The 23808-nt window shown below is 38.8% G+C and overlaps 1 protein-coding gene across 1 annotated transcript in view; it reads right to left on the bottom strand.

Annotated features, from left to right (window-relative positions):
* The window catches only part of SelT (selenoprotein T), a 201080-nt gene extending 199929 nt beyond the window's left edge, over window positions 1-1151 (bottom strand). Inside the window, 1 exon segment of the mRNA XM_081769281.1 lies at window positions 477-1151. Coding sequence (XP_081625407.1) covers window positions 477-649 — 173 coding nt within the window. The 5' untranslated portion in view covers window positions 650-1151.
* Between the last annotated feature and the right edge of the window lie 22657 nt (window positions 1152-23808).

The raw sequence follows: 23808 nt of genomic DNA, 5'->3' as shown, positions 1-23808 counted from the left end.
TTAGGTTAGGTTACAATTCGGTAGAACACAAACGCGATATGTCACATTTTGGTAATAGTTAAGAAATGCTACTTCTCATCTCCCGTGCACGAGGATACATCTTACTGTTGCACTACCTAAACACCCTAAGTACAAGGGCAAGAAGTCAATGAATAATTCCTGAAAGTATGGCGTTTCTCGTCCTTCCCTAAATGGGAAGTATGGCTCCTTAACTATAACCGTGTATTTTTCAGTCAGAACCCCTTTTCAACAATTAACTTATGTCGAGTGGTGCATCAAAACTTCACCTGCGCGCTTTGGATTTCGTATTTCTATCTCATTTTACATGTCAGGTAAGATCCGGATATATTTTGATTAATTACATACGCCCCCCATAAAATGAGACAGCATCCTATAATTTTCTCCTTATGGCCCCATAGTTCGTGAATATGAACATCCAACAATATCAACTACGTAATATCATTTAAGCAACTTACCAGTACATGAATTTTAGTGTTGGCCCAATGAACTTGCTAGCACCTAATTTTGTTATAGGTATTTCTTTGGTAGTAGATGTGGAACCCGATGACTGTTGTACAATATCTTTTGCCGTGAGAACGACGAACACTAAAAATAGCGACAAGTATGACAGCCTAGCAATATCAGCCATTGTAATTTAAGTTCCAGTCGGATGTCAATCCATTAGTTCCTATCAACTTCTACTTCATGATATGCTCATACCCATGAACCTTGATATTACCACCTTCTTCTCTTCTCTTCATAAGACTATTATCAGTCAAATAGGTAGGTGCACCAGCTTTCTAGTCAAATGTGCTACTAATGCTAAGTGGTCAAATGTGTAACTCAAACAGAGGATTTATGATTGAAAAACAAAATAGAATAAGATACAGGACACAATCGGGAAGAATTGACACAAGTCGGGAAACAAGTCACAATCAGGAAAAAGTCAAAGTCGGGAAAGGAGTTCAGACAGGGAAAGAGGGCGAAAAGCCAAGGTGAACAGGGTAAAAAAGTAGAGGGAAGTGGGAAGTGTGAAATGAAAATAGAAAGAGTAGAAAAAAGAAGGGAATGTATGTACGTGTAAATGTAACAGAAAGTGTAAGTGTAGTGTAGGTGTATCACTGGGCCCACTTAACTCCTTCCTCTTGGAGCACTACTACCTACGAGGCAGTCACTATCACAGCCGCTGTCGCACTCACCACCTTTTCCGTGGTTCTTCTTCTTCTTTTTGCATACCTACAAAGTTTACTGGATATTCCCAAACAACTAATTGCGACCTACACGGCAATTAGGTAATAGCAAAAATTAAATGTAGAAAAAGAATATAATGATTTGTGCAAATGCAACGCAAAACTTACGATTTAGTATGTGATAATTAGCATAGCTGATTGCGTTGCGTTACGGTCCGGAAGAGTTTGCGACGACTGGTACGGAATGATCTCCACAGATACAAGCAATTTCGTAAATTGAGCAAAGAGATAGCCGAGAAAAACATGCATAACTGAAGCAATGCTTAAGAAGATGGAAGAACGCAGAAGGGTGAAAGACACAGACATCAAGGAATACAGAAGGCTGAATAATGAATTGAGAAGAGAGACAAACAAAGCCGAAGTAAACTACATGGAACAGATATGTGAAGAAATAATGGAACTTCAACGGCGCGGCAGATACGATCTGATGCACCAGAAAGCACAAGAATTAGGAGAGAAAGCTAACAAAAGTATACGAACGTTCGTCATCGAAGATTAAGAAGGCAATGTAACCACTGGCCATCAAAGAATCCTTAGAATTTGGGAGGAATACATGAAATGCCTTGTGCGGAGTCATTCTGAAGCGTGATTAGTGCCCTGCTAAAGAATTCGACTAACATATGTTTCCTGCAATAGTCAGGCCTTTGGTATGACGCTAATCATAAGTCAAAACAATTCTGCATAAGACCCAAAAGATCTGTATGATCAGAAGAACCACCCCAAAGATATTACGATCGAAGAAGAGGAAGAGGTGGATGATGAAAAAGGACCCAGTATATTGAAAAGTGAAGTAGTACAAGCAATCAAAGACATGCGAAAGAGAAAGGCCACTGGAGAAGACGACATACCAGTAGATTTTGCTCAAGGGATTATGAGACAACGCAATGAAAGTGCTGACTTCACTTATTAACAAGATCTACCTGAGTGGAGGCTGGCCAAAGGATTTTCTTGATGTTACAATGTTTCCATTGCCCAAGAAAAACCAAGCAAAGAAGTGCAGCGATCACAGAACTATTAGCCTGATTTCCCATACTGGAAAGATCATTGCACGCATACTGAATAGGCGGCTGGAAAGTAGTGCTGTCGAAATCGGTTTTTGAAAAAACCGATAACCGGTTTTTGAAAAAAGTGAAATTTCATAAAACCGAAATGTCGGTTTTGAAAACCGCATTGCGGTTTCGGTTTTGAAAACCGCTTTTGCGGTTTCGGTTTTGAAAACCGCATCTGCGGTTTCGGTTTTGAAAACCGCATCTGCGGTTTCGGTTTTGAAAACCGATTTTCTCAAAAACCGAAAACTGCAGAAGTCACAAAAATTCGACAGCACTAATATCAAGTAACGACGAGGAAACAGCAAAGAATCTTTCCCATCTTCGGCTCACAGTTGCCAGATGGAGGGAAATTTCCCCCGGCGCAGGGAAAAAATGCTCAAAATTTATAGAGGTGAAAGATTTTTTCTTAAAATGTCTTAACGTGTAGGGAAATTCTTGTTTAGTATTCTTTTACAATTGGCAGAATAAAAAAAGAACATAAGTTGCAGTTTCTCACAAAGAGGCACGGCTATCGTTATTGTGAAGTAAAAAGATATAAAATAAAATATGATCGGTGTTCCCTTCACGTATGAACTTTTGCAGGTGTCTGGGACTTGCGATAAGAAACCAGTCAACACATGCAAAACCACAACATTCACATTTATCGGAGTGGCAACAAATCAACAATAAAATTGTGTATTGCGATCTAAATTTTTTTTCTTTTTTTTTTTAAGAAAGGAGGTTTTTTTTTTTTTTTTGTTAACAAAAGAAAGAGTGGCAGTACTATTTAGAAACAAGGTGAAAGAGTAATGATAATATAAAAGATCTCAGTCTAAGTGTATGAGATTTCAAATTGGATTTCATGAGTTGCAAATGTAGTGATCTTAAATAGGGATATACCTTATTTTCTATTTAGCTCAGTGTTGTCATATTACCCGATTTTTGCGGGTACCACCCGATTGTCAGGTTCTATATTCGTCCCTCGCTATCTTAATCACGAAAATCCACCCGCTTTTTGGGATTGGAGAAAAATCTAAGACGACTTAGTGAATAAAGTGTTGGTATATTCAACGTAAACCGCTACACCTTTGACAATCTTAATCGCGATTGAGTTAAATTTGGACTCGCGCTCAGGCTCAGGCTGTGAGCTATCTGAGCAGTGCGCGGGTGTAGGGCCTTTCGCTAATAAGAGATCTGCTCTAATGCACAATAGTTTTCTTTGTGTAGTTCATGTGTTTTTAATGTAATGTATTGGAGGTTCTATACGAATGAATATTCTTTTGTAGATGTTGTGACAAACATACTTGAATTATTCATGCCTTCATAAGCTACAAGAATGCCGAACGACAATTTCAAGTGTAACTTTAACGACACTTATAGAAGCGAATTTATGTATGTTAGCCAGGGCAGAACTCAGTTTGAAACAAAATGTACACTCTGGAAAACTGAGTTTCGTTTGAAAAGTGGGCTGCAGGGAAGCAAAGTGGACCCCACCTGATTTTTATATATTTTGTAAACTAGATCACGAGGAACACGAATCTGGAGTTTTGACATTCCGACTTCCGGAGCTCGAGATATTAAAACTAAGTTTAATAATTCTCTATACGAAACATATTATGTCCTGTGAGATATATAAAGGTAACCAAGAAAGTCCTGTCGCTTTTTGTGGAGGTCTGTGTTCAATTGATCCTCACACCGTGAGTTGAATGCGAATGGAGAAAAGGCGAAGGTCAAATGTAGGTGTGGGTATATCCAACATTCTACCTGGTGTGGCAGTTCAGTTACAACATGAACTTGTGTAAGGACATAGTGAATATGGAACCTCCACAGAGCGTCATAAGGGCGTGTATGCTGTACGAATTCAAACTTGGATCAAACGCCACTGCAGTGGGGCGGAAGATATCTCAGGCCTTTCGTGAGGGTGTCGTGATTACGCAGACAGTGCAAGGGTGGTTTAGAAAGTTTAAGGACGGTGACAAAACACTCACGAAAGACGCACCACGTGCCGGAAGACCAATACATGTGCAAAATGAAGATCTTTAGGTAGCAATTGAGGCGAACAGTGGAGAGACCTGTGAGGAACTGGGGCTAACATTCAATGTGAGTGGAGAAACCATGCGGCAGCACCTCCATCAACTTGGGAAACACTACAATTTGAGTCTATTGGTCCCACATGAATTAACTCCGGGTCAGAAGACTACGCGTGCAGACACCTGTGTTTCTTAGCTGTCTCGTCTGAGGAAGGAGCCATTTCTGGACAGGATATTGACATGTGATGAGAAGCTCCATGGCGTCGTCATCATTGGTTAAAATCCCATGAACTGGTTCCAAAACAGCTGAAACCAGTAATGCAGCAGAAAGTCCTGCTGTGTGTTTGGTGGACTGCTCGCGACATCGTGCATCGTTAACTGCTACCGGCTGGTCAGAGCAGAACATTAATGCAACTGTCTACTGTCAGCAGTTGAGCCGTGTTCAAGAAAAACTCAAAACCCTGGAGCCAGCACTTCTCAATCGCTAAGGGGTTCTCCCGTTACGGGACAACGCTAAGCCCCACATGATTAGAGTGACCCGGGACACCATCCATACTCCCTGGACAATGCACCGTCCGATTATCCCTGAACCATTTCTTGGACACTCACATTAGAGAACTAAAGTTCAACTCCGTAGTAAAGGTGCAAAATGCACTTGATACCTTCTTTGCTTCACGGCAAACCAAGTTCTACCGGGAAGGAATCCATGCCCATCCCGAACGTTTTCAGAAGGTCGTTGATACTGCTGATATTTTTTATCTTCCAGGTACGTCTTAGGCAGGGGTGTAGCCACGGGGGGCCCATCGGGGCAAGGCTCCCCAAATGATTTCCTGGCCCCCCTAATGACCAGATATTAAAACATCATCGTGAGATTACTTCGCTTCAGTCATTTAAAAATAACAATGTTTACATATGATTAATAATTTACGGTAAAATAGTATGGAAAAATAGTATTTTACCATACCGATCACAAAATAGTATGGTATTTCTTCCTTATAGCGATCCGAAAATAATATGGTATACTTTTTGTGACAGTAGATTACATAATTTACAGCGATTTGTATTTGACAGTTTGAAGACAAACGTTTTGACAAGGTACTATAAATTCTATGAAATGAAATGAAATCTTTGAATTTAACGTCCCACGCCTATGCCGGTTAGGCCAAAGGAGACGGTGATTATGAGAAATGAATGAAATGGTGGAAAGAAGAAAGTGGGAGGAAACGGAACCCCGAGAAAACCCATGAGCACGGTGTTTGTCCACCACAAAGTCCACACGGTGCGAGCTGGGATCGAACCAGGGACCCCAAGCACAGGAGGTGAACGCTCTACCACTGAGCCACCGCGCCCCCCACTATAAATTCTATCATAAAACAATGGTACTATACTAAATCGTAAGTACATTATATTATTTATACGCTGTAATTAGTGTTTCAAGAAAACTTTTTATCAGATGGAAAATTTGGTGAAAAGCAACGTTTTTATTCAGTTTTTCAGTTTGGATTTCATTCGCTTTTTAAAATGCTATTTCGTGTAAAACAGGAAGTGAGATATAATTGTTAATAAAATAATTATGTCTTTTTAGTCACGAATAATAAATAAACATTTTTTTTTTCAGAAAATCTTAAAATAAAAAAGTGCAATTTCAAAGAAAATCAGTCTTATGTATAAAAGTAACCACGAACGTTCTGTCGCTTTTTGTGGAGGTCTGCGATAATTGGCCCTCACTGGCGGCCGGGTTTCGTCGAGTCGAAACATATATCTCGCGTCGGGGTGTTGAAGTTACCACCGCGTAGCAGCGACCAGCGAGATCTTCGTCTTGGTCCGCACTTCTTAGATTCTTCGCGGAGAATCGTGAAGGGACCAACACGAACTGTCGCCAGTCATGTGCATGCGGTTATTATTATATTTTATTTTTTGCTGACGAATTGTTCCTAAAGTGAGCTCCGAGGGTCAACAATAACCTCTGCCTCAACATCATGACGTGAAAAATCTTGAGATAAGTGCGATAATTGTATGAATTTAGATGACAACTGTCGTCGATCATTAGAAAGTGAGTATGCGAGAACTATGAAATAAAGTAAATAGACACGCGTCATTTTGTTACAAAATTACATGGCGAACACATTTTATCTAATTCCAAACAGTTATCGTCGAATATACACGGTTAAAGGAGCACTGTGATTGACCAAATTAAAAAGATCTTAACGATTTATCTCTTTACAAGCGACGTTTCCTTTATCGCCATCGTAGCGAAGTAGGAAGAACACTTGCCTAGTAATCGTAAGGTTGGTGGTTTGAGTCCCCTTCGGGGTAATTTTTTGGTACTTTTTAAAAGTGTTTTTTAGACTCACCTTAATGTAACTAAATCACACATATAGCCGATTTAACATTTTGGAGAAGTAATTTTGTGGTTCATTGGCGTTTTGTCGCATCTCTGCCGCTGGTGGCATAATTTTCAAAACGGTAGAGGGGCCACCGGGGATCGTCGCTGCGGCGCCGCCAATGTTTGGCGTGATGTCGCTAATTGCCCATTTGTGGTCCACCGACGCTTACGGCATGGGGACAATTCAGTGTGAGTGGCGAAACCATTCAGCAGTACCTTCATCAACTGAGGAAACACTAGAAGTTGGGTCGATGGGTCCCACATAACTTGATTCCGGGTCAAAAGGCAACGCAAGCAGACACCTGTGTTTCTTTGCTGTCTCGTCTGAGGAAGGAGCCATTTCTGGACAAGGTGTTGCCATGTGATGAGAAATGGGTCCTGTACGAAGTTCCACGGCGCCGTCATAATTGGTTAGCATCCCATGAACGGTTCCAAGACAGCCGAAACCAGTACTACACCAGAAGAAAGTCCTCCTGTGTGTTGATGAACTGCTCGTGGCATCGTGCATCGGGAACTGCTACCAGCTGGTCATCGCACCAATCCAACTGTGTACTGTCAGCAGTTGAGCCGTGTTCAAGAGAAACTCAAAACTCTGGAGCCAGCACTTCTGAATCCCAAAGGGATCCTTATGTTACAGGACAACGCTAAGCCCCTCGTGGCTAGGATGACCCGGGACACCATTTTACGCCTTGGATAGGAAACACTATTGCATCCGCCATACTCCCTGGACATTGCACCGTCCGATTATCATCTGTTCCCTTCCTTGGACAATCACTTTAAAGGATGCCAGCTCAAATCCCAAGTAGAGGTGCAAAATGCACTTGATAACTTCTTCACTTCACGGAACACCAACCTCTACCGCGATGGAATAAATGGCCTTCCAGAACGTTTGCAGAAGGTTGTCGATCTATTCTTGATCTTCCAGATACGTGTTAGGTGACATATGAATGTCCGGAGGTGGTGGGTGAGAAAGCGATAGAACTTTCTTGTTTACCTATATAGATCGGTTCTGTGTATTGAAATAGTTATGCACAAAGGTATAATGTTTGGTCGGGGGCAGTAGTTCTTGGTTAAACATAATACAAACTATCTGTAATATAATTTATGAAATTATTATTATTATTACTATTAATAATAATAATAATAATAATAATTATAATAATAATAATAATAATAATAATAATAATAATAATAATAATAATAATAATAATAATAATAATAATAATAATAATAATAATAATAAGCTAAAACAGTGTTTTTAGTTTTCCGGTAGGAAACCAAAATTTTCCAGTTTTTTTCAGGCTTCAAAAACACTAGCTGTAACACATTTTTTTAAGATTGTAGCTGCCCCCTTTCAAAAACGACGGGCCCCTCCTACAGAAACCTGCTGGCTACACCCCTGATCTTAGGTGACATATCGATGTTCTAAGGTGATAGGTCAAAAAGCGACAGAACTTTCTTCGTTAATTTTATACATACTATGTAAAACTACTGTATAAGTTCTAGTATCTCGAGTTCGGGAAGTCGGAATGTCAAAATTCCTTAAGATTCGTGTTCCTCGTGCTCTACTTTACAAAATATATAAAAATCAGGTGGGGTCCAGTTTACTTCCCTGCAACCGAAAAGTACCTTGGAAGTGTCAAAGAAGTAACTTAAAAAAAAAAAAAAAAGAGCAAATGATCCCAGGTCAGTATTTGTAACACACAAGTTCAGATCAGTACTTACGGAGTTCTAAACCGTAAGAAAGTGGGAGGAAACGGGAGCAAATACAAAAAGTTGAAACACAGACATAAATCAATACAATTGTCTCGATCAATAGACGCTTTCACAATTGTTGAAAGGTGTAATTAAAAATATTGGTTTCGGTTTTGAAAACCGCTTTTGCGGTTTCGGTTTTGAAAACCGCATTTGCGGTTTCGGTTTTGAAAACCGCTTTTGCGGTTTCGGTTTTGAAAACCGCTTTTGCGGTTTCGGTTTTGAAAACCGCATTTGCGGTTTTCGGTTTTCAGAAAACCGGTTTTCTCAAAAACCGAAAACCGCAAATGTCACAAAAATTCAACAGCACTACTGGAAAGTAAGATAGATGAGAGGTTAGAAAAAGATTAATTTAGATTCCGGAAAGGAAAAGGCACCAGAGATGCTATTGGATTGATGAGAATTATATCAGAAAGAATTCTTGATGTAAAGGAAGAGTTGTGTTTGTGCTTCATCGACTGGCACAAAAGCTTTCACAGGACAACGAGTGAAGCTGCGCTTGAATGAAGGAGAAATCAATAGTGTGGAGATTTGAAGAGTTGTCAGACAAGGATGTAGTTTGTTGCCCCAATTATTCAACATTTACAGTGAATGTTTACTGAAGGAAGTATTAATGGGAATTGGAGATTTCAAGATTGGAGGGCAGATCATTAACAAGATCAGGTATGCAGATGATACGGTTATAATAGCTAAAACCGAAGGAGGACTACAGAAGATGATTGACAAAATAGTTGACACTGGAAAACTATGGAATGGAAATTAACATGCAAAAGTAGAAAGACATGAGAATATCCCGTGGAGATACGCCCTACGGATCAGAGTGAACAAAGAGAAATTGAAGAGGTCGATAATTTCAAGTATCTGGAAAGTATTTTCACGATAGACGCATACTGCACCAAAGAGATCAGGTCAAGATTTGCCATAGCTAAAGAAGCATTCAACAAGAAAATATCACTCTTAACTAGCAGGCTCAATATTGGACTTAAGAAGAAGTTTGTCATGTGCTTTATATGCAGCATTGGATTGTATGGTTCAGAGACTTGGACATTACGAAAGTTAGAAAGGAAATATTTGGAGAGCTTCGAAATGTGGTGTTGGAGGAAGATGGAGAAGATAAAATGGACAGAGAGAGCAACAAACGAAAATGATTTAAAACGGATAGAAGAAAAGAGGACACTTCTAGCCACCATCCTTCGTAGAAAGGCCAATTGGATTGGACACATCTTGCAAAGAAATTGTCTTCTTCAAACCGCCATAGAAAAAAAGATGGAAGGGAAGTGAGGAATAGGAAGAAGAAGAACACAGCTGATCGATGATTTGAAAGATAGGAGAAAATATTGGGAGTTAAAAGAGGAAGCTGAAGATCAACAAAAGTGGAAGAAATACTCAATCTTCTGAATTTACAATATTATTTTGCGTGAGATACCGTTATCACAAGTCACCCAGCGGCTTTCCGTTTTCAGCGAAAATAAACACCGATTTTCAAAATGGCTCGAAATCGAAAGCAGATAAGTGAGTCGTGATAACGGTTTCTCATGTAAAATAATATTGTCTAGGGCGCTCTTGTTCCATATTTCAATTATCTTTTATCTATTTGAAGATATCACATAATTACTGTAAAATAAGCGGTATTTTAATTTCACCGGGATGAAGACTCTTAAGGTATTACAGAATAACTTTAATTAATGGTAGTTTAATTTCGCTGTATGGAAGGCCGTTAAAAGTGGATTATTGAGAATAAGTGACTTCATGCAAGCGAGTACAGTAACCAATCATTTTATTGCGTATTGATTGTAGTTACACATGACGTATTGTAATTATTTTTTTCCTTTTTCTCCCCACCTGAAAAATTGCACTATGATTGTTCATGATTTTTATTTTTCTGTTTCAATGTTCCAATCTGTCATCATTGGGAGGAAAAGTGACCTTTTTCCGATGCTTGGTTTCCAAAGAGCTGGAGATGAAATTTAACTACCGCGGAAAAACTTAAGCACGTGAGGGTTTTTTGATATGGTGCTGCATTTCTGTACTTTTAATAACTATGAAATGTGATTTCCTTCATACGAAATCAATAGGAAAATTTAATTCTTTTTATTTTATATTATTAAAAGATCTTTGTAAGTTTTAGATTATAACCAACAGATATGCATTGTCTACATATTTCTTGTTTGTATTACAAATAATATGGACAATCAGTGTTTCTCATTGCATTACAAGTAGTATGAATAATATGCACATTGTACATATAACTAATAAATATATAATTCAAATTAATGGTTATGTTTTCGCTTTCATCCCTCAGAGATTAATTAATTTTAAGATGTACTTTCTTTTAGGATTTTTCACCTCCAAAGTAAAGGTGTCTCAAATTGGAGTTATAAAAGTTCAGTCCCAAATTTTGCACTGTCAATAAAACCAATTTTGCTTGCGCGTTTGTGAGTGTGAGTGTGTGGATGTGGGTGTTTGTGTTTGTGTGTATGTGAGTGCAGTGGCGGCTAATGTTAGTGTTGGAGCGTTGCGCAACGACCAAAGTGTTTCAAGAAAAAAATATTATTAGCAATAGTAGTAAATAACAGAAAAAATACTTTCTAATACTCCCATATATACTTTAAATAACATTTTTTTTTTTTTACTTCTCCAACTGTCCGTTTCGTTAATCCGTTTCAAAAAGCGAAACATAATCCGTCACAGAGTCTCTAATTTATATTGTGTTGCAGCGAGCATGCAACGACCAGATTCCTTCAGCGCGGCAATTGGAGCAAATGTTAAGTCTCCTTTCCCCTATCTCAGAAGTTAAAGGGTCTGGTCGTTGCAGTGCTTCTGCAACACAGCACGGTTTCCAGTGAACGAGAAGGTTTTTCGCGCTAAATAAGATTTCTAAATTTTATTTCACTAGCAGTTAACAAATGGAATCTGTTTTTATGCATTCATATTTTTATATTACGGTACTAATACTGAAGCAAATCAATATAATGACAATTAAAAAAGTGATAGCAGAATTACAAAATAAAAAAGAAAATATATCGTAGAGCAGAAATCAAATGAAAGTAGATCCTCATTTACAAGTTAATTCTTAGCTTATATATATAATGAAAATTTCTTCTACAGTAATTTGTGAACCAAATAATAAGTCAATATGCAGAATCCCCCCTGTGGATAGTATTTTAGTATATACATATTTCTTTTATAAAATAAGTATATTTTATACTCTTGATAGAACTGTATGGTGGGGAATATCACATTGAATTTGGCACTAGTTAGCAATGCTCAGAGGCGTAGCCACGAGGGGGGTCCATCGGGTCCGGACCTCCCCAAAATTTCGGAACTCGACTAGCATTTGTAGACTTTCTTAACGAACTATACTTGTTTAACAGAGAAATGATTGATGTAAGCTAAATATTTTATTTTACGCCTCATCATGTACTCTTTCTTTTCTTATAGAAATAATCGTTCTATCATTTTTTTTAAATATACGTGACAGTAATTAAGAATTACTTATTTTTTCGGGTACAGTAAAAGACAGGTTCGTTATTACGTAGACGTATTGGACCTTCCTCAAATACTTTGGACCCCTCCCAGCTAACATGTTGTTCCTATATCTGGCGGGTTTCAAGGTTGCTTTCCAGAACGTTGATAAACATTGTTTCGCCTCATGTGGAAGTATATTGTGTTCATCGTGCATTGCGTAACAACCAAGACGGATGATTTGGAATGTAGTTCTTTTTTTCTTTTACGCACAAGTGTGTGTGTGTGTGTGTGTGTTGATATATGAATAGGGTTGCCAACTCTGTAAAATAAAACGAACCGACACTTCCTCAAAATTCTCTGTGATATAGGTCTCAGCGTAAAGTATCTCTGTTCGGACCTATCCATGGCAAGTAAAAGTACTATCGTGAACGAAAGTGCATTAACACATATATTCTGTATGTCCTTAGAACATTCACTAATAACCTTAATAGGTATCCTCGTCGCCAAAAGTGCCTTTACATCACCGTGACGGGTATGTGACAGCGCAGTACTCTAAGGAAGGGATGGTTGCATAAGAAATTTTGATTAATTTTGAAGAGTTTTTATTTTGACTAGGGAAATAACGTAGGTATAGGGAGTAAGGGCATAGATTTAGAGCATCAGTGCACTGTCATCTCTGAAAAGATTTGTATTCTCAGTTTTTCAAATTATTGTCTTATATGTTAGTTAAAAACTGCTAACAACTGCTACTAGCGCTGTTACTCTTCAGGAATTTACTACGACATGTTCGGGCTTGAATTATTTCATTCGCCTCACTGTAATTATTTGAGAATGGAAACTGATTAAGCTGAACATGAATATGTTTCGTTGTCTTAAAGCAAGGGCCGTAATTAATGTAAATAAGGTTCTTATTATTATATAAAACACATAAGTATTTATTCCGTGTATAGAATAATATAATACAGTAACTAGGCAACATCATAATCACCAACGCCCTCAGGATTTTTTTCCAACGGGGGGGGGACCGATATAGAGTTTTTCGTTTTATTCCATGTATATATATTAACAGTCATAACATTTATCATTGATAACGTATATCGTCTTTCGCCGCTGTAGCCTATTAGTCAGAACATTCATCTCCAGATATGATGTCGAAAGAAAAAATAAATTGATATGACACTGATGTGATTAATTTTACTGCACCCTGGATCGATCTATCTTCGATTTACTCATACTTCCCCAGGCCCCCTGCCCCAGGTATTTCAGCTGCTGCGTTATATATATGGTTCCATGTCAGAAGGGCACGACAAAAGGGCAAAGACCGAAAGGCCAGAGTCAAAATGGCCCGCGACAAAAGGACCCGAGTTAAAACGGTCCTGCTTCAAACAGACCCGGGTTGGAAGGGGCCCCGCTACAAAAGGGCCCGAGTAAAAATGGCCCATGTGAAAAGGGCCCGGGTCGAAGCGTCTCCGCAACAAAAGGGCCCAAGTCAAAAGAGCCCGAGTCAAAAGGGACCACGCTACAAAAGAGCCAGACCACAATGGCCGCGCAACAAAAGTGCTCGAGTCAAAAGATTTCCACAACAAAAGGGCAGGAGTCAAAAGGGCCCGAATCAAAACGACCCTCATCAAAAGGGCCAGGTCAAAAGAGTCCCATAGCAAAAAAGACCGAGTAAAAAGGGACTTGCCTCAAACGAGCCCGGCTGAGAAAGAGCCCTGCTACAAAACAACCCGAGTCAAACGGCCCGGACTAAAAGGCCTCCGCAACAAAAGGGCCCGATCCAAAGGGGGCCGAATCAAACGACGCTCATAAAAAGAGCCCGGGTCAAAAGGGACCCACGACAAAATAACCCGAGTCAAAAGGCCCCGGATCAAAAAGGAACATCGCTGCAAAATGGCCCGAGTTAAACGGCCCGTCGTCAAAAGGGCCCGGTTCGGAAGGTCTCCGCAAAAATGGGCACGAGTCAAAACGCCTTTCATCAAAAGGACCCGAGTCAAATGGTCCCACGACAAAAGGGCACGAGTCCCAAGAGACCTGCGTCAAACGGGCCAGGGTCAAAATGGGTCCCGCTACGAAAGGACCTGAGTGAAATGGCCCCGCGTCAAAAGGTCTCCGCAACAAAAGGGCCCTTGTCAAAATGGGCCGAAACGAAATCCCTTCATGAAAATGGCCAGGACCAAAAGAGTCCCGCTACAAAAGAGCCCGAGTCAAAACTTTCCCACGTCAAATGGGCCCGGGTCAAAAGGTCTCCGCAACAAAAGGGCAGAAGTCAAAAGTGTCCTCTCTAAAAAGGGCACGAGTCAAAACGGACCCGCGAAAAAAGGGCTTGGGTCAAATTTCTCCGAAAGAAAAGAGCAGAAGTCAAAAGGGCCGCGTCAAAAGGATCCCACGACAAAAGAGCCCGAGTTAAAAGAGACCTGCCTGAAACGAACCCGGGTCAAAAGACGCCCCGCTACAAGAGGGCCCGAGTCAAAATGGCCCTCGCCAAAATTGCCCGGATCAAAACCTCCGCAAAAAAGGGTTTGAGTCAAAAGACCCGAATCAAACCCCCCTCATTTAAAGGGCCCGTATCTATAGGGTCCCACGACAAAATGACCCGAGTCAGAATGCCCCGCGTCAAACGAGCCCGAATCAAAATACACCTCATCAAAAGGTTCCCACTACAAAGAGGCTCGAGTCGCAAGGGCTCTGCGTCAAACGGGCCAGAGTGAAAAGGGACCCCGCTACAAAAGGACCCGAGTAAAATGGACCCCTGTCAAAAGGGCCTGGGTCAAAAGGTCTACGCAACAAAAGGGCCCGAGTGAAAAGGGGACGAATCAAGACGCTCCTCATGAAAAGGGCCTGAGTCAAAAGTGTCCCACGACAAAAGGGTCCGAGTCAAAAGGGCCCTGCATCAAACGGACCCGAGTCAAAAGGGGACCCGCTACAAATAGCCGAGTCAAAACAGCCCCGCATCGAAAAGGCCCGGGTCTAAAGGATTCTTTGACAAAAGGGCCAGAGTCAACAAGGAACTGCATCAAACGGGCCCTGATCGAAAGGGGCACCACTACAATAGGGCACGGGTCAAAACGGCCAGTCGTCAACTGGGCCCGAGTCAAAGGGGCCCGCGTCAAAAAGGCACAAGTCAGAAAGACCCCGCGTCAAAAGGGCCCGGTAAATACGGTTCCACGGGTAAAAGCTTGAGATCAAAGCAAGAGTGGATATCAGGCATACACAAGAGGATTTTGTCCCCTTAGTAAGTTGAAGTGTTTGTGCAAATGAAGGAAATATATCTGTAGTTATTAGTAACAAATAGGAAATTTGAATGGTAGTATTAGTTTTGTTTGCTTGTTGATTGTTTTGGAACACTTGCTATCGCTTAAGTCGTTCTCCATGAAAGTTTGCTTGCACTCCCGTCATACGCGGACTGGGTGTATTAGGGTCTAGGCCGCGGTTACCATGCAGGGCCCACAGACTATAGCACCAATTTCTAAAATAACGTACAATCAGTGGCGGAACCAGCTATGAACTCGGGGGCCCATGCCCTCTCCGAAACAAACCTGGTCTATCTTATACAGCAGCGCTGCAGACAAATTTTGGTGAAATTTCAAAATAGGTCAATGCATAAATGAATATTGAATTAAGTCAAAGCACTGTACGAAAGGAGAAATACCCAGTGAAAACCCCAACATTAATTTCTTAGAGTAATAAATGTTAGTAAAGAGTGCGTCATTTTATGCAAAAATAAAGATGTTCAAAATAATAATTATAGCGCAAATTTTAAAACTTGTAACCGTTAATAATAGGGAGTTTGTGAATTGGAATTTTCATTTTAAGGCTTTTTAGCATGTTAATAATAAGGATAACTAAATTGCTTGTAATGAAGAAAATTCAAAATTTCAATTTTCTCCACATCAAGTGGTGCAGCACGTCGTTTGCAGACTACTGTACTGGATATTCTTACCCCTCCCGAAATAAAATCCTGGTTGCGCCACTGCGTACAATGAACATCTGCGATGAGCCATCGCGTTATGCAGTTGTAAATTCGTTGTTACTTGATAGTTGTTGCAAGCTATAATGTATCATTGGTCATTGGAAATTTGATGTCACAGCAAGCACAGGATTTCCAGAAACATAAACTATCAAGAGAATATTTTATAATTATTATTGTATGACCACACGGGGTGTCTAAAAAGACCCCTGACATGGATAACTCTGTTATTATCAGAGTTACAACAAAATGTAAGAGGAGAAACCGCCTACAAATATAATGTTTTTAATAGACAGTAACTACATTCATTTATGTTGTAGGTCCGGGTAAATGGTAACGTTGCATTTTCATGTAACATTGGGCGCATATAGAGTGTACAGCCCAAACGGCTTGTCCGATTTGAAAAATTCTTGCACTTTAGATTGAAAACATCATATTTGGAGATCGTTTTCCCGCCTATATTTTGTTGTAACTCTGATAATAAGAGAGTTACCGTATGTCATGGAACTTTTGAGACACTCTGTATAGTAGCTGAAACACTAAAAAAATAATAGCGAACAAGTTTTACTATGGAATGAACAGGACAGCTTACTAAAAATTGTAACACTAAACAACTAATAATAACTTTTGACTGTGGAATGAACACGATAGTTTTACTGAAAATGATAAACACTGCTAAACCACTAAACAACTAATAATTTTAAAAAGTTAAGATTCTTTGCAGTTCAGCTTATGAATTGCGGAGTTCCTGAATAACTTCGTTCACAGACACTAAATTTAACATGTCTCTTTCCATATTCATTAGCAAAAATGTGTCCAAAATATCTTCACACAAACTAGCTCTGAGATTTGTTTACTCTAACTTTAACTTTGTGAAGCACCTTCCACATGACACTTGCGTGCATGGTAGAGACAACGCATGTTTGTATACAATGTATAAATTATTAAAGCAACTAGACTCACAGAAATTGGTACAAAATTTTCCCTGCACATGACAAACAATTTTTATACAAGGTGTTTGCAGCATCATTATCACTCTTACCGTGAATCCCGTCCAAAGATGTTCCATCTCCCATAGTATGCTCAGATGCATAATCATCATCATCTTCTACGGATTCAGGGGCATCATTCTCTTCAGGATCATCAAAAACGAGAACGTTTTGTGACAGTGAAATACACGACAGAGAACTGCTGGAGCTCTTTGTATATTTTCTCCTGTTTTATATTTAGTTTTTTTTCGCAAGAACTCTGAAAGCTCTTGCAGATACATCATTCTTCTTGATTTCTGAAAAGTGCTTGGGTTCCAGTATTTGGAGTTATTTTGGCTGCTGAAATCTATCACTAACACATGTATTCAGAATTTTTGTTGAAGTTTTTTATTCTGAATAAATCATTTTCACTTATATTTAAGTTCTTTTCCAATTCATCTGCTCTCCTAGCATTTTCTTCTTGTTTAAGATTATTCTGTGCAGAAAGTCTTTTTCCATTGCTATCTCTACACCAGATTGCGCAAGCTGTTGATTTATTTTCACACAAAATATTTTTGTATTTTCGTAAAGCATTAAACAGACATCTTTTGCCTCTATTTTCTTCTGAAGCTGCTGCTGCAAATTGTCTAGAAGTCTCCAGGTTGTAAGATAGTCCAATCCGTGAGACTTCAGGTATTTTGAGACAGGCTCCGTTTCCGTAAATAAGTCCTGAAACACAGAAGTCCTCATTACAGTGTTAAATTCTGTCCATTTATTCAGCAAAGTTTAGCTTAAAATTTTGATTTCGCATTAAAACCCCTGTCCTGTACGTCATCATTGAGGAACAATAAAAATGAAAGAAATCTTGATGATAGACAATCGTCCTCGTCTTGGTTTCATGTTTCGTAGCGAAATTCGTTAGTGTCCACTACTGCATTTAGTGCCTTGTTTCTGCTCCATCATCCTGTCGTACCAACTTGTTGAACTTTTCGTAGTCTGTCATGTCCCTCGTGTCTTGCATCAATCACTTTCTTACAAACATCCTTTCTTTTGTAGTATTCAGACAGAACGCGGCACTGGTTTCAAATAAATTTGCAGCTTCAGGGATCTACTCAGTCGAATTTGTCATAACCAAATTAAGAGCATAAGCCATGCATTTGGTGTAAATGATTTCAGAATTATCCTTCTCCAGTAATGCTTTAACTCCCTAATAGTAGCCACTGAAGTTAGCAGCTCCATCAAAAGAGCAACTTACAATATCAGACATCAAAACATTTTTGTCACAAAGTACTCTTTTGATTTCATTATAAGTTACTTGTCTCGTAGTGTCACTGTTTACCACTGGCGTCTCTGGCATATACAATTTGGGGAGAACATCAAAGAAAGTTATTTAAGTGGTACTATCTAGCCTAACCTGTTTATTATCTTTAATTCCATTTGTTACATTTCTGCTTACCTTCACGGACCCCGTGAGGCATATCAAGAACTCTGTTAACAACCTGAATATTATATGACAAATAAATATAATTATTATTATTTATATGTTATTCTGTCGTTAGTAAATAAATTAAATTAGAACAAAATATTGAATATTTTGTTCTTTAAAATATTGGGGGGACGCGTCCCCCTCGTCCTCCCGCCAGAGACGCCCAGGTTGTTTAGGACAACTGCTAATAATCGCTCAAATACTTGACCGTTTATAACGTAGAGAATTACTATATCCAGCTGATTAAGCCCTGAAACATCTTGGATAGAATCAACCATTATGTTGAAAATGCCCGCTTTCTTGGCGTCTTCCATTGTTTTCTCCTGTTATTTTGTAAACTTTTTGATAGAAAATAAATTTTTAAAAATGCGCTGTTTTCCCATTTTTGAATTATCAAATATAGATCTACAAGATGTATTAACATCCATAAAGAACCAATCAGCCTGTGGTTAAGTATGAACCCAGCTACAAACCAGGCACCAGTCTTCAACCTTGAAAGGACCGCAACTACCCAACATTATGAAAAAGAGGTCCAAGGTCCCAACAGCTCAACATGATGAGAAACATGCCTAGGACCGCAACTGCTCAATGAAATGAAATAAGGGCCCAAACTGCCCAATATAATGAATAAAAGGCCCAGGGCCCCAACTTCTCAATATAATGAAAGAAGGCCCCAACTGTCCAATATATTGAAAGAAGGGCCCAAGGCCCCAGGTACAAACTAAATCACAGTTTCTGATAATAAAAGACCATAGTGAAATATGGACCTAGCCACAAATCTAGTAACAAAAGGACCCTATTCGAAAAGATAACTTACTGATTGATGGAAAGATGGAAGAGGAGTGTGTGTTGGTAGCATAATAACACCGAGCTACCGAATTATTTAGCTCTCTTTTGTTTTAGCTTTTCTTTCTCTTTCTTTCTTTATTCTTTCATCATTGTTTTCTTAGAGGGCCTAGGTCGCGATTGCGACCTAAGGGCCCTGGCCAGTCCGCCCCTAACTACCGTCTTTCTGCGTTTGTATTCTCGTGACATAGCCCAATCAAACTTTATCTATTGCTGACTTTCTCCTTACTTCTAAAATTCAATTTCTACTCCTGGATCAAAGTATAAAAATATATATTAGTATGAAAAATATTCTGTGGTAAACATTAGTTTAATTTTTCTGTGAGAAGACATATGTGGATCTGTATACAGGGTTACTGAAAAGTATTGGGACAGAACAATAATAACGACATGTCAATTGCATTGATTTGGAGTGTGGTCACCATTGATTTGGAGTGTGGTCACCTACATTCATCGTCCGTTTCAAAAGCATCGGAGTTTACATTATTTATTATTTCCATAATTTCTCCGGACGAAAATACGCCACTATCATAAGAACCACGACTTGTCGCGGTGGTATTCATTAGGGATGACCTTTTTCAAAAAATCTGTTTTTCGATTTTCGGAAATTTCATTTCTCGTTTCTTCATTCGTTTTTCGAAAACAAGATGTTTTTCGTTTTTCGGAAATTTTTCCGTCTTTCATTTTTCGAAAAAAATTTGTTTTTCGTTTTTTCGAAAGATTTTTCGTTTTTCGAAAAAAATCGTTTTTCGAAAAAAATTCGTTTTCCCTTTTTCGATGATTTTTCGTTTCTCGAAAAGTTTTCGGAATTCGTGGAATTGAAATGTGGGAGGAAATGGGAGTATCCCGGGAAAATACACGGACACGATGTTGTCTGCCACGAACTTACTTGGCCTGGGATCAAATGCACAAGAGGAAAGCGTTCTAACACTGAGCTACCGTCCTCCTTGGATTTGGATCTAATGAAAGGATAGTTTGTAGTGCCTACTATTGATGAAACTCATCCAATCACGACCAAAATTAGTATTGTTATGGACTGCAAAGTATTTAGTACACACGTTAAATATTATGGTGTTTGGGACTTTGGTTCCAGAGTTATTGCTAATCAAATTTGTGTTTTAAGTTAGTGATATCAAGTAATTTCACTAAGTCGCATTTGATTAAACTCAAATGATCTTGACGAAAATTAGTAGGATTGTAAATATTGACAAGCTTGGTATGCATGGAAGCTCATGTAAAATATTATGATGTACAGACTTTTTGTTCCTGAGTTATTAGCTATCAATGTTAGGTTTGGAATCAGTGAAATCAAGAAATTTCATTAAAGCGCGAAAGATGGAACTCATCCAATTTTTACCAAACTTGGTAAGGTGGTAGATCTTGACGAGGTTAGTAACTATAAAGGTAGCCAAGAAAGATCTATCGCTTTTTCACCCAACACCTTCAAACATCGATATTTAACCTGAGACATACCTGGAAGATCAAAAATAGTCTCCTTCTGCCAACGTTTTGGAAGGCCATGTATTCCATCGCGGTAGAACTTGGTGGGCCGTGAATCGAAGAAGGTATCAAGTGCATTTTGCACCTCTACTAGGGATTTGAACTGCGATCCTCTAAGCTGATTGTCCAAGGAATGGAACAGGTGGTAATCGGACGGTGCAATGTTCGGAGATTATGGCGGATGCAATGGTGTTTCCCATCCAAAGTGTAGAATGGCGTCCCGGGTCATCCTAGCCACGTGGGGCTTAGCGTTGTCCTGTAACAGGAGGACCCCTTTGCGATTCAGAAGTGCTGGCTCCAGAGTCTTGAGTTTTTTCTTGAACACGGCTCAACTGCTCACAGTACACAGTTGCATTGATGCTCTGACTAGCCTGTAGTTGTATTTCTTTCTCAAAATACTGTCCAGAAAAATTGGACTTGAACTTAGTTAAATCAATAAATTTCATTAAAACGCGTTAATCTCATCCGATATTGGCCAAAGTTGATATGGTCATAGACTTTAACGAGTCTGGTACGCGTGCGAGCTCAGCGTGAAATATTGTGATCCACAGACCCTTGGTTCTCGGTTCTTGAGGGATATAAATTAGAAATAATAATTCACAAAGGTAAACAGTGAAAAATTTATATTTTACAGAATATTAAAAAATAATTATTTACTAATAGTAATTATTAATGTGTTATCGACAATATGGCATTACTGCTGAATCGCCGGACCAATTTGAAAATCGAAAAAATGTAGCAAAATATATTGCATTCGGTTATATTTGGTTGGATTACATTAAGTTACGTTAGATTATGTTATTAGATGCGCAGTTTTACTATACGGATCCATAGTATAAGTAGGAGTAGGAGTAGCAGTAGTAGTAGTAGTAGTAGTGGGAGTAGGGGTAGTGATAGTAGTAGGAACGGGTTAGAAGCCCCACAGGGGTTTGTTGGTTTCTGTTCTCGTCATGAAATGGGCAAATTAAAGATTTGCTCAAATTTATCTATACATTTTACAATCTATGGATCCGTATAGTAAAACAAGTGTACCTCTCCGCGAAATAGTCCATCCGCCTCCACATACAGTGCCGCTTACAACATCAAAAACAACCAGCAAATACAATCACTATCTGAGCTTTTGCTATTCCCCTTACCTGACTTTCAATCACTCTTCCTCATAAACTTAAATAAATTCTCCAATTGACCCGGTAAATTTCCTAAAATTTGTCCGGCGATACAGCAATTAGCCCGACAGTATATTTTATAATGTAAAAAAAAAAAAAAAAAGACTAACAAATTACCAAATAGAAGGATCCTGTATAAACTGATCGTGATAGTGTCAGGCAACTCTGTAATAAATTCACTTTTAACAATTGATTTTTAAAAAATATGGAACATGAAGTGATTATATGTATTGATACTAAAGACTTCTCACTAAGATCCCCCATTCATTTCTCTTATTTTCTATAACTAATTAAGTCAGTATCAAAAACAATTTGATTCTTTCAAAAATAGTCAATTTAATACTAACAAAATACTATTGAATGGTTTATTTGTTCTAAAGATGTTTTATATATGGTAGGACGAAGAACTAAGTATCTGACTATAATAATCTCATCAAACGAGAATTCAAATTTTAAATAGGTGGGTCTTCGTTTTCGTATTAGTTTTTTACTGCTACTAACTTCAGTAGAAGAATACTGCTAAGATGAAAATTTTTTATTTGGTTGTTTGTTGAAGTTCAGCGTCCCTTTTCAGTATCGAGCAAGACTATGCAAGACGTAGACCTACATTTTAAAGTGGAATCCGAACCACCATAACACGTTCAATGTTTTCCCACTCGGGACCCTGTGCATAAAAGGAATACGCGCTAGCCACTAGACCAATGGCAGGGCTTGAAATCTTTTCTTGGAATAATGAAATTATATATTTAAAAGAAACGTTTGTCGCTTCCTAGTATTTCTCTCGTTCTATGAGAAAAAAGATTGTAACCAGATATATAGTAAGTATTTATCACTTTCGGTTGCATTAAACTTAGAGATGGAAACTACCATTGTGGCACAGAATCCATATCAAAAACTGCTTCCGGCTATCGTCTTTTCTTTACTATGAAATCGGAAATGGTAGTTTCTCACTATTTCCGGTTTACATAGAGGGATAGCGATCGATATGACAATCTTCGAATCCTGGATTCATATATATAAACATATCTCATTATCTCTTATTAGTTTTGCTCTATGGTGATCACTATTGAAATTAGAAGTGGTTGTAAATTTCTACCACAGGATAAAGCTTGGAGATAGTCTATTGCGAAGGCACTGAATTCATGCTTCTCGCTATTACCATGCTTGCTCTATGGTGATCAATATTGAAACCGGGAGCTGTGATCAGGGGCGGATCCAGGACGGACTTCTGGCGGGGGTTATAATACTGCTACTTAGAGCTATTTTTACGAGCTCCAACTCTGGGATGGGTTTTATTTATATATAAAATAAGAGTGTTCTCTTCTGGGGGGCGATCGACCCCTGGATCCCCCCTGATTGTGATACATTTTTCCTACTTCCTGTTTTTGTAGAGAAACAAATGAGTTTCGTTTCACAGTGTAAAACTAAAATAAAACTAAGACTTGCAATCCATGCGAATTGAATATTCAAACTTCAGTGCAACAAGTAGCACAACTAAAACTCTTGGTTGGAATAGATTAATAAGATCAAAGATAGAATCTGCTCCTCGGATGCTGAATCCGTATCAGAAAGCCATTATCAGCTATCACTTACCGTTTTGTTCTATGGCGATAAAGATTGAAAGCAGGAATGGCTAATTTGAACCACTTCCGGCTTGAATAGAGGGTTAAGGGAGGAGACGGAATCTATTTTTAGGGTGCTAAATCGATTTTAGAAAACTTCTCGATATCTTTTATAGTTTTTGTTCTATGAATATAAGTATTCGAACCGAAAGTAGTAGTAAATTTCAAGCATTTCCGTTTACGACAGAGTGAAGCAGGTTATGACGATATGTTCTCTTAAAACCCTCAATTGATTCCAGAAAATTGCTTGTTGCTATCTATTACAATTTTTGTTTTATCGCGACAAGTGTTAACACCGGAAATGTTTAATTTGAACACTTTCGGTTCAAATAA

Source organism: Thermobia domestica, chromosome 8 (genome assembly GCF_964235325.1).
Source record: "Thermobia domestica chromosome 8, izTheDome1.hap1.1, whole genome shotgun sequence".
NCBI lineage: Eukaryota > Metazoa > Arthropoda > Insecta > Zygentoma > Lepismatidae > Thermobia > Thermobia domestica.
Note: the sequence above shows the minus strand (reverse complement) of the source record. Positions and strands in the feature narration are given on the sequence as shown.